The following is a 15000-nucleotide window of genomic DNA, read 5'->3' as shown; positions in this document are numbered from 1 at the left end:
CACAAACACAGGCTGAGGCAGGAGAACAGCAGGAAGGATGCAGCAAACAAAAGAAAAAGGACAAAGTGAACAGCAGTGGCCCTCGACCCCCTCCTTAGTGTACCGTGTTACCATGGCAGCAGCCTCACGCCACAACTGTCTCCATGCCAACAGCAGACCCAGCATTACTGCAAGGAGGAGAGACGGATACTGGCACCTGATGTGCACACAAATACACACACATGCGCACATACGTTTGTGCCTAGACCAATCAGGCACGGAGACACATCCACATATGTCCAAGCTGATTTGATGCTGTTTAACTAGTGTGCTCTGAATCACCTTCCTCCCCATCTCTAAGTAAGAGCCGCAGGTGTGTGTGTGTGTGTGTGTGTGTGTGTGTGTGTGTGTGTGTGTGTGTGTGTGTGTGTGAGACGACCTCTCTGTCACCACTCTCTGTGGCTCTTTCCCTGCTTGTGCACCTCCTTTTACTGTAATTGGAGCTCTTCTAAGAGATGGCTGAGCAGGACCAACTGATGGCCAGCATACACACACACACACACACACACACACACACACACACACACACACACACACACACACACACACACACACACACACACACACACACACACACACACACACACACACACACACACACACAAGTGGATCCAGTGTCTTGCCTCAGATTGCAGTGTCAGTTTGGGTTGTGAAAGACAGGGTTGCAGGAGGAGCCAGAGGCTGAAGTGAGTGTGAGTGAAGTACTTACTTCTCTCTTTAAATCATCTACATATTCACACACACACACACACACACACACACACACACACACACACACACACACACACACACACACACACACACACACACACACACACACACACACACACACACACACACACACACACACACACACACCTCCCACTCTCAGTAACAGTACCCAGGAGAGAGGAAGGCAATAAGGTGAGGGAGAGGCATGAGGCAGGTTGTCATGGTAGTGAGGGAGATAGTGTGAACCAATCATCTTCCAGTATCACAGAGAGAGAAACAGACAGAGAGAGGGGGAGGGAGGGAGAGAGAGAGAGAGAGAGAGAGAGAGAGAGCGAGAGAGAGAAAGAGAAAGGACGAAAAACAGTGAAAGCTGCACAGGTTCCCTTGGGCAGGAGGGGGAGAGAAAGAGACAAAAGAGATGTAAAAGGAGAAAGAAGGAGATAGAGAGAGAGAGAGAGAGAGGCAGAGAGACATGGGTCATTTGACCTCTGGAAGGACAACAGGAGCAGACCAAGGCCTAGCTGTGATACGCGCAGGGGCAGCTACACACTGCCCTCTCACAGCTCACTCTAGTCAGGCACCATCTCCCTCCCCTATAACAATGTATGTATGTGTATATACGTCTGAGTCCGTGGCACACCCAGAACTGGTCATGGCATGTTAACGTCCATAACCTTGAGGGCAGTGACATATATCTCCAGCTTTAAAGCAAGTCCAGTTGGTCAGCCCGGGCTTGCTACCAAACCGGATTGTACAAGATAATGGCGGTCAAATAAATATACAGTAATATGCAGAAGGTTTCATGAAATTACAAATGAATAAAAAATATCAATAAGCAATTTAGCAAGTAAATAATAAATATGAAACATTAATCCTCTCTTAAACTTTAAACTTTTGCAGACTTCCTTGAAGATATTGCTTCATCTTATTCCATAAGAAAAGAACGTTTTATATGCTTGGAGAATAGAATTGCTGCTTTCAACTATTGTTTTAAAAATATAAAAGTTTCAAATCCCTACTTATGATTAATAGCATGGGAAATGCATTTAACCTTCAATAGCGCTGAATTGATATAAGTGCATTCAATAGCAACTCTCTTCCTTATGTGCGCACACTCAAATACCTCCCACAGTGTGATATGAGCAATGGCAACGTCACATGGATAAGTGCTTCAGTGTCAAAGAGAGAGACCTCGAGAAAGAGGAGCGCATGCAGTAGATCAGATGGATACACACCCACGTGCGCACGCACACACACACACACACACACACGTACAGCAGGACATAGAGAATAACACTCATTACTGCTCTATCCAGCTTGATGTGCATTATGTGTGACTGTGTGTGTGTGTGTGTGTGTGTGTGTGTGTATGCATGCGCGAAAGCATGACTGTGATTATGCATATTGCCTGAGTGATCAAGTGTGAAACTCAGCGCCAGAGGGTATGTTCGCAGAATGTACTGGGGATGTGGAGTGTGTGTGTGTGTGTGTGTGTGTGTGTGTGTGTGTGTGTGTGTGTGTGCTGATTGAAAGCTTGTCTCAGAGGAGCAGCAGGTGAGAGACAGGCAGAGGAGAGTGACAAAGAGCTTGGTGCATTATAATAGCTCCATCCCCATTCTATACACCACACACTGATTTATACACACTAAACACTACAACAGGTCCATCCCCATTCTATACACCACACACTGATTTATACACACTAAACACTACAACAGGTCCATCCCCATTCTATACACCACACACTGATTTATACACACTGAACACTACAACAGCTCCATCCCCATTCTATACACCACACACTGATTTATACACACTAAACACTACAACAGCTTCATCCCCATTCTATACACCACACACTGATTTATACACACTAAACACTACAACAGCTCCATCCCCATTCTATACACCACACACTGATTTATACACACTAAACACTACAACAGGTCCATCCCCATTCTATACACCACACACTGATTTATACACACTAAACACTACAACAGGTCCATCCCCATTCTATACACCACACACTGATTTATACACACTAAACACTACAACAGGTCCATCCCCATTCTATACACCACACACTGATTTATACACACTAAACACTACAACAGGTCCATCCCCATTCTATACACCACACACTGATTTATACACACTAAACACTACAACAGGTCCATCCCCATTCTATACACCACACACTGATTTATACACACTAAACACTACAACAGGTCCATCCCCATTCTATACACCACACACTGATTTATACATTAAACACTACAACAGGTCCATCCCCATTCTATACACCACACACTGATTTATACACACTAAACACTACAACAGGTCCATCCCCATTCTATACACCACACACTGATTTATACACACTGAACACTACAACAGGTCCATCCCCATTCTATACACCACACACTGATTTATACACACTAAACACTACAACAGGTCCATCCCCATTCTATACACCACACACTGATATATACATTAAACACTACAACAGGTCCACCCCCATTCTATACACCACACACTGATTTATACACACTAAACACTACAACAGGTCCATCCCCATTCTATACACCACACACTGATTTATACACACTAAACACTACAACAGGTCCATCCCCATTCTATACACCACACACTGATTTATACACTAAACACTACAACAGCTTCATCCCCATTCTATACACCACACACTGATTTATACATTAAACACTACAACAGGTCCATCCCCATTCTATACACCACACACTGATTTATACACACTAAACACTACAACAGCTCCATCCCCATTCTATACACCACACACTGATTTATACACACTAAACACTACAACAGGTCCATCCCCATTCTATACACCACACACTGATTTATACACACTAGACACTACAACAGCTCCATCCCCATTCTATACACCACACACTGATTTATACACACTAAACACTACAACAGGTCCATCCCCATTCTATACACCACACACTGATTTATACACACTAAACACTACAACAGCTCCATCCCCATTCTATACACCACACACTGATTTATACACACTAAACACTACAACAGGTCCATCCCCATTCTATACACCACACACTGATTTATACACTAAACACTACAACAGGTCCATCCCCATTCTATACACCACACACTGATTTATACACACTAAACACTACAACAGCTCCATCCCCATTCTATACACCACACACTGATTTATACACACTGAACACAAAAACACGTCCATCCCCATTCTATACACCACACACTGATTTATACACTAAACACTACAACAGGTCCATCCCCATTCTATACACCACACACTGATTTATACACTAAACACTACAACAGCTCCATCCCCATTCTATACACCACACACTGATTTATACACACTAAACACTACAATAGGTCCACCCCCATTCTATACACCACACACTGATTTATACACACTAAACACTACAACAGGTCCATCCCCATTCTATACACCACACACTGATTTATACACAATGAACACTACAACAGGTCCATCCCCATTTTATACACCACACACTGATTTATACACACTAAACACTACAACAGCTCCATCCCCATTCTATACACCACACACTGATTTATACACTAAACACTACAACAGCTCCATCCCCATTCTATACACCACACACTGATTTATACACACTAAACACTACAACAGCTTCATCCCCATTCTATACACCACACACTGATTTATACACAATAAACACTACAACAGGTCCACCCCCATTTCACTCATCACACACTGATTAACACAATAAACACTGCTATTTTAACTCCATTTACATTATACAATTTTCCTCATCCATTGAAACATACACTATTTACATCATTTTAAAAATGTTCTTCTCTCTCACTCACACACACACAAACATATATAGCAAGTGTATACACACACACACACACACACACACACACACACACACACACACACACACACACACACACTACGTTGAAGTGAATTTAACAGGACACAAATGCAGAAGCAAAGACAGAGACTACAAACATTTCAAAGGACATACAATAATCACTACCAAATGCCTGGCAGGGCTACATTTACAATAATTGAGAACACGCCCGTGAATGGCAGTCCCTCTACATGTATACACCACAGTGGTTCTTTTCATCAAGAGCACAATTCAATAACTTGTTTGAATGGGTTTATTGTATAAGTGTGTGTTTGTGTGTGTGTGTGTGCACATTTTGGAGTGCAGTGGGGCCAGGCAGCTCAACATCTTTTCCATTCTCGCACTGTTGGATGGCGTGTTTATCAGTGAGCAAGGAGAGCTGTAGAGTGACTGCAGCACAGCCCTTTACCTCTCACCCCCCCCCCCCCCCTCCCTCTCCCTCTGTCCAATCAGTGAGCTTGGCTGGGGATGCTAATTGAATTGGGCTGCAGGTCTAATTCTAATCTGCAGCAGATGGCCAGAGCATTCCTGCTTCCTCCAGCAACCACAGCAGCAAAACAGCAACTTTAAGTCAGCGCTCTCTCCCTCTCTCTCTCTCCCTCCATGTCTCGCACACACGCGCACATGCACACGCACACACACACACACACACACACACACGTATACACTAGGTGGCAGTGTTGTGCTTTGCAATGCCATTGGGCTGGCGTCACTAAAGACATAATAAAGACACAAATCAATGGCGATAATTCGGAGAGAGCTGCTCGACCTGGGTTGAGTTATAATTTGAGGTCTAGCATTGCATTTGGAGAGTAAACACTGTAAGCAATAAATCATGTGGAGAGACAAGTACACACACACACACACACACACACACACACACACACACACACACACACACACACACACACACAGAGGCCTTTCTAATGTGATAACAGTAGAGCACAAGGAGAGCATAACCTCTCTCTAAGACTACAGTAAAACGCTACACCAAGGGTGTGTTTATTTACATTCCTGTGTGTGTCGGAGCGTGCATGTCCTGTAGTAGTTGTAATGGAGGAGTATGTATGGGAACAGCAGACGCTGCTCTAGTTAATGATAACATAACATAGAGGGCAAGGAACTGTGTTTACAGTCAGGAACATGAGAACTTCCAGGTCAACATTTTAACACTATGCCACGTTAATCAGTGAGACTGACTGTGCAACTTTGAACAGACATAAATGACTTTGGAATAAAACTGAAATTGAAGAAGCATGTTATGTGCTGTTTATTTAATGTGTGTGTGTGTGTGTGTGTAGTGCTGAATGTACATTTATGTTGAGGGCACAGAAGTATTTTGTTTCTGTGTGTGGCATAGAGGTATTTCTGTAGGGAGTACAGTGATGTCTTTTCTGTAAGGGGGTATAGTGGTATTTCATTTTTGTCGTTGATACAGTGTTATTTCATTTCTCTTGGGGGTACAGTGATAAATCATTTCCGTAGGTTGTACAGTGATATGTAATTTCTGTAGAGGGTAAAGTGTTATTTCATTTCTGTAGGGGGTACAGTGATATGTCATTTCTGTAGAGGGTACAGTGTTATTTCATTTCTGTAGGGGGTTCTGTTACATTTCATTTCTGTAAATTGTACAGTTATATTTCATTTCTGTACGGGGTACAGTTATATTTAATTTCTGTAGGGGGTACAGTGAAATGTCATATCTGTAGGGGGTACAATGATATGTCATTTCTGTAGGGGGTACAGTGTTATTTCATTTCTGTAGATGGTACAGTTATATTTCATTTCTGTAGGGGGTACCGTTTCATTTCTGTACGGGGTACAGTGATATTTAATTTCAGTAGGGGGTACAGTGAAATGTCATTTCTGTAGGGGGTACAGTTATATTTCATTTCTGTAGATGGTACAATGATATGTCATTTCTGTAAGGGGTACAATGATATGTCATTTCTGTAGGGGGTACAGTTATATTTCATTTCTGTAGGGGGTACAGTGATATTTCATTTCTGTAGGGGGTACAGTGATATGTCATTTCTGTAGGGGGTACAGTGTTATTTCATTTCTGTAGATGGTACAGTTATATATAATTTCTGTAGGGGGTACTGTTATATTTCATTTCTGTACGGGGTACAGTGATATTTCATTTCTGTAGGGGGTACAGTGATATGTTATTTCTGTAGGGGGTAAAGAGTCCTCTTCAACATGCACAGGCATTCCAGATAAATGAACGGTTTTATTATTATGAGTTTTATTTCTCATAACACACAAATGCACATACTCACAAATATATGTGCACACAGTTGTGTTCAAGGTATCCATACTGTCATCACAGACAACTGATTCAGTCTCAGTAAAGACTGCAACTCCAATCACTGAACACCAATGCAAAACACACACTCACAGAGTGGGGGGGGGTGAAAAGTAAACGTCGGAGAAGGGAGGGTATTCCTGACGGAATCTCTCTTTTCCTACACGGGATCTGTGTGTTAACAAGCTGAGAGTTTCATGGGAGAAAGGAGAGAGGGAAAGAACGCACCGCGGTCTCTCACCGCACTGCAGGATCTGAGCCTCTATAAATAGGAGAAGAGATTGGCGTGTCACAGGGACCTCTTTAAGCACTAAGCCCGCTCTCTTTTTACCCTTTCTTTTCTCCATCTCTTTAGCTGTCAGTGTGACAACACCCTCTCTGTCCCCCTCTCCCTCTCTCTCTCTCTCTCTCTCTCTCAGGTGGGTGTAAGGGGGTGATGATACTGCAGGAGGATGATAACTCATAAAAGATAGCTCAGTTTTCAGGGCCTTACACATCACGCACACACCCTACATACTGCACATTAAGATACACATGCACACAAAGATTTATTTACACACACACGTATACACAATATGTTAAAAACAGATCCACATAGACATACAGTTAACTTAAAGGAAACTGCAAAAATATGGGCATGCCCAGTAACTCACATGCTGTTTCTCACCCACACAATGATAAAAATACACCTAAACTCACCTAAACCAAGAACTTTACTTTAACAGAGACTTTAGCATGATACAACCAATGCTTCATTCAATCTCATTTCCAGTTCTTACACACACTCAAATGCGCACACACACACGCATACACTCTCTCTCTCTCGTGCACACACACACATGCATACACACGCAAATGCACACATGCACATGCACACACAACAAAAAACACACACACATAGCCCCAAGCTGAATACGCATGTGCCTACGGCCATTTCCACCAAACTTTCAACCCCAGGGATTGAGTTTAGTACAAATGATTCTACCAGATTACACACGGAGTCTCCTCTCTCTTCTCCACTTCTCGCAGGCTTGTATGAATAACTGATTTTAATTTGTGCTGTATGAAACTCCCTGATGGTCCCTATCAAACAACATAACACTAATATCATGAATTGGGCTCATCTAAATTGAGGTTTCTTCCTTGTCCCAAATGATGAATTTATCCTGAGAGAGATGAGCTTTCCTTACATAAGACACCGCTGACCTTTCTCCCCATGGACCTAATTTGGCCATCTTTCTTGAGCGTGCTCATGGTAATCATGCTTCAGGGATAGGTCAAGGGTCATGCTCAGTGATGGGAGCTTTAGTGTGGTCTCTGTGTCCCAAACATACCAAGCAGTGCTGGCCCCGGCCAGGCCACGCCCCACCCACACCCAGGCCACGCCCTGCTTTTTTCTGCATTTTCCCTTTCTTTTCCAGCCTTTGTCTCGCTCTCGTCCCCCTCCCTCTCTCTCTCCCTCTCTCTCTCTCTCTCTCTCTCTCTCTCTCTCCCTCTCTCTCTCCCTCTCTCTCTCTGTGCCTAGGGGGCTGGTGGGTATGCCACCCAGACTAATACTGTAATGCCACATGAATTACAACGCTCTTGCATGTAGCCACACTGGCCCTACGGCGGACTCCTCCATCATGTTGAAGAATGGTGTGTTTTATGCTGCTGGCCTGCTCTGCCGCTAATATATTCACATTAAGGCACCATAACGCTGCGTCTGATGAAGCTGGTAACGGCCCCGCTGTGGACGGCTTCCCTCTCCGCACAAAACCGGCAATTACCCTTCGACTGGGAACACATGAAAGTTATAGTTCAATTAAGCCATGGTAAAAATAATTCAATATGTCTATTAAGCAAAGTCAATCAGGACAAGTCTCCAATTAAAAAGGAGGGACGCTGCTAAAGGGCTAGGACTGCAATGACTGGATACACAAGGCAAACTGTGGCCTGGTGTGTGTGTGTGTGTGTGTGTGTGTGTGTGTGTGTGTGTGTGGGTGGGTGGGTGCACACACACATATATAGCTCCATACTGTGTGCCCTCACAGAGTTTTAGATTGTTGGATTTTTAAAGGAATTACCCCTAAGTGGGATGTTTTGGGCCATGGGGCCTATGAACGATCGTTGTACTGCTGTGTGCATGTGCTAAGAGAGGTCAGGCATTCAAAGACAGCCCATGGTGAGGAATGATTGATTTAGAAGGGTAAAATGCCCACCAGTGTCTGAGTGTGTGTTTGTGTGTGTGTGCGTGAGCGTGCGTGTGTAAGTGGTGCGTGAGCGTGCGTGTGTAAGTGGTCTTTTTATTTGTTGCGATTTCCCCAAACAGGATGTCATAACAGGGCATTATTGAGACAGGCGGCATCAGAATTGGTTTCTGTTCAAGCACCAAAAATAAACTTGAGTTGTTTACCCAAAACCCAGACTGGGAGTACTCGCTACTTCTCCTGGTATACTATCTTGTTTCACCATGTTCCAACTTCACTTTCAGCTCAGCAGGAAGACATCACAGTGTTTTCATGGTATTGGTAGCAGACCCTCAGAAAAACATTCTCATTACCACTGACATTAAGTCTCGTATGTTCTCCTATAGGGGCACTTTAAATCTAAACTGGGGAAATAGCTGCTGTTAATAGTGCTGAGTAGCAGTTTATCTTAATTGTCATTTAAGCATGACTAGCCCTAAGTCAGGGGCCTAAGGACATACACAGCCCGTCTGACTAAAAATAAAGTGTGGAGAATTCCTTAATCACCTCATTAACTCTCTCAGCTGCCTCTTATTGAGCACCTGAGTGTCTGTAACCTCTTGACCTCAGAGAGTATGACCTTTAATCCTCCCCTTCCTCACCTCAACCTGTAGTGACCTTTGTTCTTGTAGGGAATGATGTCCAGGCACGTGTCTTCCCAGGTCTTAGCGATTGCCTCCAGTGACTGTGAAAAATATCAAAGGGGAGCATTAGCGGAGGCCCGCGGTTTCTTTTTCCCGTTAACTGGAACACGGCTCCTCCCGTCTGAGTGCCGGGGGGGGGGGGGGGGGGGGGGGGGGGGGGGGGTGAGCTTGACGGACAGCCTGCAGTTTGGGCAACGTCTCAGGAGGCTTGAAACAGAGAGAGGACATTGATCTGAGAGACCAGACCAGCAGAGTCCTGTCTTCACAAAATATTACAGAGAAGCTCATTCTAGAAGCAGCAGTCACGTGGAGGAATGCACCCGTGTCGCTTCCTATTTACTCTCCCTCTGTCTCTCTCTCCCTTTCCCCCCCTTCTCTCCCTCTCTGTCCATCTCTCTCTTTCACTCTCTCCCTCTCTCTCTAACGTGACTTCTAAGTGAACTGCACTGTGCTTCGGGGGTCCTCGAGACTCTTCAAATAGGTCTGCTATCCCACCGCCGCTCACCCGCTAAAACTGTGTTTTTGTAACCTCTGTAAGCACGGAGAAGCACGCTGGGGAATCCCAAGAGACAGACATGTAGGGAGAGAGGAGCGAGAGAGGGGAGAGAGAGAGAGAGAAGAGAGGAGAAACAGAGCAAGAGGAGAACTGAGAAGGAAAAAGTGAAGCAGCGAGACCTTCCCGGTGTCGGGGCCGACGGGCAGGCAGCAGAGGGGGCTGGTCCAGAGGCCCACTGAGGGCGGAGGTGCAGGAAATGAAGCGCGGGTCTCATTTCCCCCGTGGCTGCCACAGAGGACCTTCAGCTGCCGCCCCTGGAGAGATGCCTCAGCCAATCACAGCACAGCACTCGGCACGCACCGCCCGTCCCGGCCAATCACGCAGCTGCTTTCAGCAGGAGAATCTGATAGCAACTCTGACCGTAAGATTTCTCCAGACCCCCCCCAATCTTTCTTTATCCTTGCAACATCACATCTATAGTGGACCACAGCTGCACAGTGGGTCGGTACTGTCCCGCGTGTGAAGATGTTCAGTCTCAGGGTTCCATCGCTGACCTTTCTCTGGTGACCTCTGCCTTCTAACACTGGCCTCGCTTTTTTCAGGCGCTCATTTAAAAACCCTGGCAGGACGTGGCGTGCTGGGACACGGAGCAGGAGCACAACACCCAGAGGCTTAACTTGGCCATCAAAGAGGGTGTCAGTAAACAGAGGGTGAGAGGGATGAGAGAGAGGCAGTGTGAAGAAACAACAAGTACCTCCAGAGAGAGACGAGAGAGCCTACAGGAGGAGGGGGGGGGGAGCGAGGGAAGAGAGGCGGGGAGACGGGCGCAGACGGGCCGGCAGAGAGACGGTGGGAGTCGTGGCTGCGGGCCGGGGCTCCGCCCCCTACCTGCTCTATGGAGAGCTCTTTGCTAGCGGCTGTGGAGATCTCGCAGATGCGCTTGGCATGCTGGTCCAGGCCCAGGCCACGATCTTCTCCAGCGTGAAGTCCGCGCTGTTCTGGTCAAAGGAGCGCTGCACCTCATGCTTGATCTGGTTCAGTGCCTGAAACCCAGAAGCACGTGAGCTGAAAGACAAAGACCCGAGAACTGGAAAGGACAGAGTCTGATCTTGAACTGACCCCAAAAAACTACAAAAGAAATCCGGGTGTTTAAATGCAACATGCTGTGATTTACGACACAAACTGAAACAATTACAGCCTTGACTTAATGTTAGGAGCTGGGGAAAGACATCTTCTGCGTAAAATCATCCACAGTGTGCGGTCACCCGAGACTTGACCACGTTTACTGTGCACACGGGGCAGCAGCAACGCTGGCCAGGTGTCTCGCTGTTTCACAACTGACGTGCGAGCCAACGACAGCTCATAAATGCTAGAGTTCACCGACGAGATATGTTCCACTCACTCAACACATCTGGCGTATCTCTGTCACAACCATTCTTCCGGGACTGCCAGCGTGCCATGAGTTCCTTCCGTCCGCCCAGCACCATCACAGCCATCACAGGCCCCACGTGTAAACCCGACGTTCAGCCAACCTCCCACGCCGTCGGGCTTTCGGGGCCCGGCCCGTCTGGGAGGGGCTCCCCCAGCCCAACTCATCTTCTGCCCTCTCCCTCTGTCACTCTGTGACATCAGATGCTCTTATGTTTATTTCCCTCTATTCCCCCCTGCGTGCACCCTAGGCTAACACTGGGGTGCTAGGGAGCGTCTTGCAGAGGGTTACATCAGTGGTGATTAGCTGACTGCTATCGAGGGGGGAGGGGGGGGGATCTGAGGGCTGTCTCTGCCAGGCCTGTCAAAACAGGCCTGATTGCACCGGATGGGCTGTTGTTTTGGGAGCGCTGTGGCCAGTCTGAGCACTGACAGGAAGTGTGACGGGGTCCGGGAGGAAAAGAGGCAAGCGTGCCAAAATGAAGATGCTTCGTTTTGTCTTTACAGGCGCAGAAGTAGATGGGACTCGTGATGGGTGGGAGAGAAGCAGTGGTAGGGAGAGTGAGTGAGCTTTAACTGACGGGGGGGTGAAGAGAAGCACTGATCTGAGAACAGCTCACTTGGCCCAGGCCCTGACTGCATCTATTATAGGTCTGACCTCTCAACCGAGCCCAGATCAGAAGCTCCATGAGAGAGTGCTCTACGCAGATGGGAGGGCATGGATTCCCATTTTCAATGGGTGACATGATGGATGTGGGCTTATTTGAGTGAAAGTGTAAATCAGAGAGCCAGAGGTACCGGAATCAGAATAATGACACCGACACCTATGTTTGTGTGTGTAAGCCTGAGAAAGAGAGAGAGAGAATTAGAGACAGAGAGAGGGAGATACTCCTTCTTACCTCTCTCTTATGGCAGGATTCCACAGGTCCAAGATTAGTGGAACAGTCCTCTTGAACTGCTTAATCCTGTTCTTGGAGAACTCCACGACATCCCAGTTTTTATCCTACAGTGACACAGCCACGTCAGATCCTCTCTAAAACAGTCCTTCAAAACCCCCACTTACACAAGACCACCAGTCTCTTCACACATACTTTAATCATCGCCACCCCACTGCAGGGTAAATCATTAAGAGCTGAGCATTGTGCCATGATCCACTGATCCCCAGTCAGTTTAAAAGTGCACCCAGGGGGCTTCAATCAAGCAGGTGTTTCTAATCTGCTTAAAGCTAATGACAGACTAATGACAGTGAAGTTACTGAGAAGTGAAAACTAAATTAGCTTCAGAGGATAATTAGCTAAACAAAAGAGCGTCTAACATGAGTTAGGAGTCGGGAGTGTGTGTAACGGAGGAGAGGGGGGAAGTACTCTGGCCCAAACGCAATAGAAGATGTTAGCGTGCTAGGGGAGCCACTCCTGTTGTGAACAAGAACTATAGTCACCAAGAGATTAAAAGTAAAACCCAACTAAAGATCAAGTATGTAAGAAATCCCTCTGAAACGACTTCCTGAACTAAAAGTAGAAACGCACGTTGAATATTCGGAAAGAAAATGTAGGAACATCGGCTGAAAAAAGTAGAGACAGTTGATTCATTGTGTTGTTTGGACAAGCAATTATGAATATGAAAAACAAACAGCTTGTTTAATAGAGCTTGATTGGGTTGTGCAGAGCAAAATGAACCTTGAGATCTCTGCTGAGTTTGTGGAGTTTCTCCAACATGGCGTGTGCTGTGTGCTCCATGGTCTCCGTCTGCAGCAGGCGAAACTCGCCACTCTTCCATTCATCCCAGTGAGAATCCCACTGCTGAGCGATCTCCCATACCTGCTGTAGATGGTCGAGATCCTACACACACACACACACACACACACACACACACACACACACACACACACACACACACACACACACACATTTCTAAAGTTGCCTTTATGCTGCAGGAGAAATAATGCTTTCAAAGGCAGGTAGCAATAAAGTTCTCAGAGTCTTCCCTGAACGGCTTCTTTGATACAGCACTGCAATATAATGAGGCCAGCTGTACTGTGCATGTGTACTGTGTGTAATGTTTTCCGTGATGTTTATAGTAATAGTAATGAATGTGCACCTTCTCCAGACTCTGGATGTCTTTGGACAAGGGCTGTTCGATGTTGAAGATACTGAGGCCATGCCGTATTGTGCCTTCCTCTTCCTTTAGAGACTCCAGCTCGGCTCGCAGACCTGAGATCTGCTCAAGGGCTGCCTCAGAGCTTACATTACTGCCAAAGGGAGCTACACACACACACACACACACACACACACACACACACACACACACACACACACACACACACACACACACACAGTTTAATAGTTGGACTGTGTGAGTTCTGATTTCCCAAAATAATTATAATAAGACCTTCCACATACAGATTAAACTGAAACTCTTTGAAAACTATCAGTACTACTTATAAGGTTAATACTACAGGTGTGCTCAGTGAGAGACAGACAGAGAGAGGGGGGGGGTTGGCCCAGACCCAGTTCTCCTTGCTATGGCCCTACCTCCCGCAGCCAGTGACATAGCTTTGATTTATGAGATATCTGATCTTCTCTTCCCCATAACCCTACCTGTCACAGGACTAAAACACACACACACACACACACATGCAGTCACTCTTCATGGAGACGCACACTCCACCGTGCACTCTCATCCAGTGTGAATGTGCTTGGCTGCCTCTTGCTTCTCACTGCTGTTCTACTACTGATGTCTGCCTGTGTGACTAGGGTTATAATGAGCTTAGTCAAAAAGTCCAGCTTACAGGCTGCCATTTTAGGCATTACCACTTTAAATCCATTGCCATTATTCTGTGACTAGTGACATGTACTAGTCTATGTTGATGATCTTTAACATATCGAAGGAGTTAATCTGTACAGAAGCACAGATGAGATTTTGAGGGAGCACCTTGACAGTAAAGTGCACTGAGCAGAAGCCTGAATGACTGATATTTCTGAGACTGTGGCTCTGTCTGGAATACTAATTTCATTCTGCACAAAGCAGCTTCCTGGCCTCATTAACCTACTGGAGTCGGCCATTGTTTTCCAGGACAATCCAAACAATCCCAGACTCCTCAACAAGTTGCAGCTGCCTCTGTCCTATGCAAGAGCCGGGGATTGTGGGAAATAACGAGGGCGAATATCAACCGCGTTCAAGTAACACTTACTCCGCGTGGCAG

General features: G+C 46.0%; 1 protein-coding gene across 1 annotated transcript in view; it reads right to left on the bottom strand.

Annotated features, from left to right (window-relative positions):
* dnah2 (dynein, axonemal, heavy chain 2) overlaps positions 1 to 15000 on the bottom strand; it is a 111678-nt gene that overhangs the window by 52652 nt on the left and 44026 nt on the right. The window contains 6 exon segments of the mRNA XM_076987292.1: positions 9833 to 9915; positions 11259 to 11335; positions 11338 to 11498; positions 12698 to 12801; positions 13475 to 13636; positions 13896 to 14059. Coding sequence (XP_076843407.1) covers positions 9833 to 9915; positions 11259 to 11335; positions 11338 to 11498; positions 12698 to 12801; positions 13475 to 13636; positions 13896 to 14059 — 751 coding nt within the window.

Source organism: Brachyhypopomus gauderio, unplaced genomic scaffold (assembly GCF_052324685.1).
Source record: "Brachyhypopomus gauderio isolate BG-103 unplaced genomic scaffold, BGAUD_0.2 sc52, whole genome shotgun sequence".
Classification (NCBI taxonomy): Eukaryota; Metazoa; Chordata; class Actinopteri; order Gymnotiformes; family Hypopomidae; genus Brachyhypopomus; species Brachyhypopomus gauderio.
This window is presented reverse-complemented; position numbering and strand designations above follow the sequence as displayed.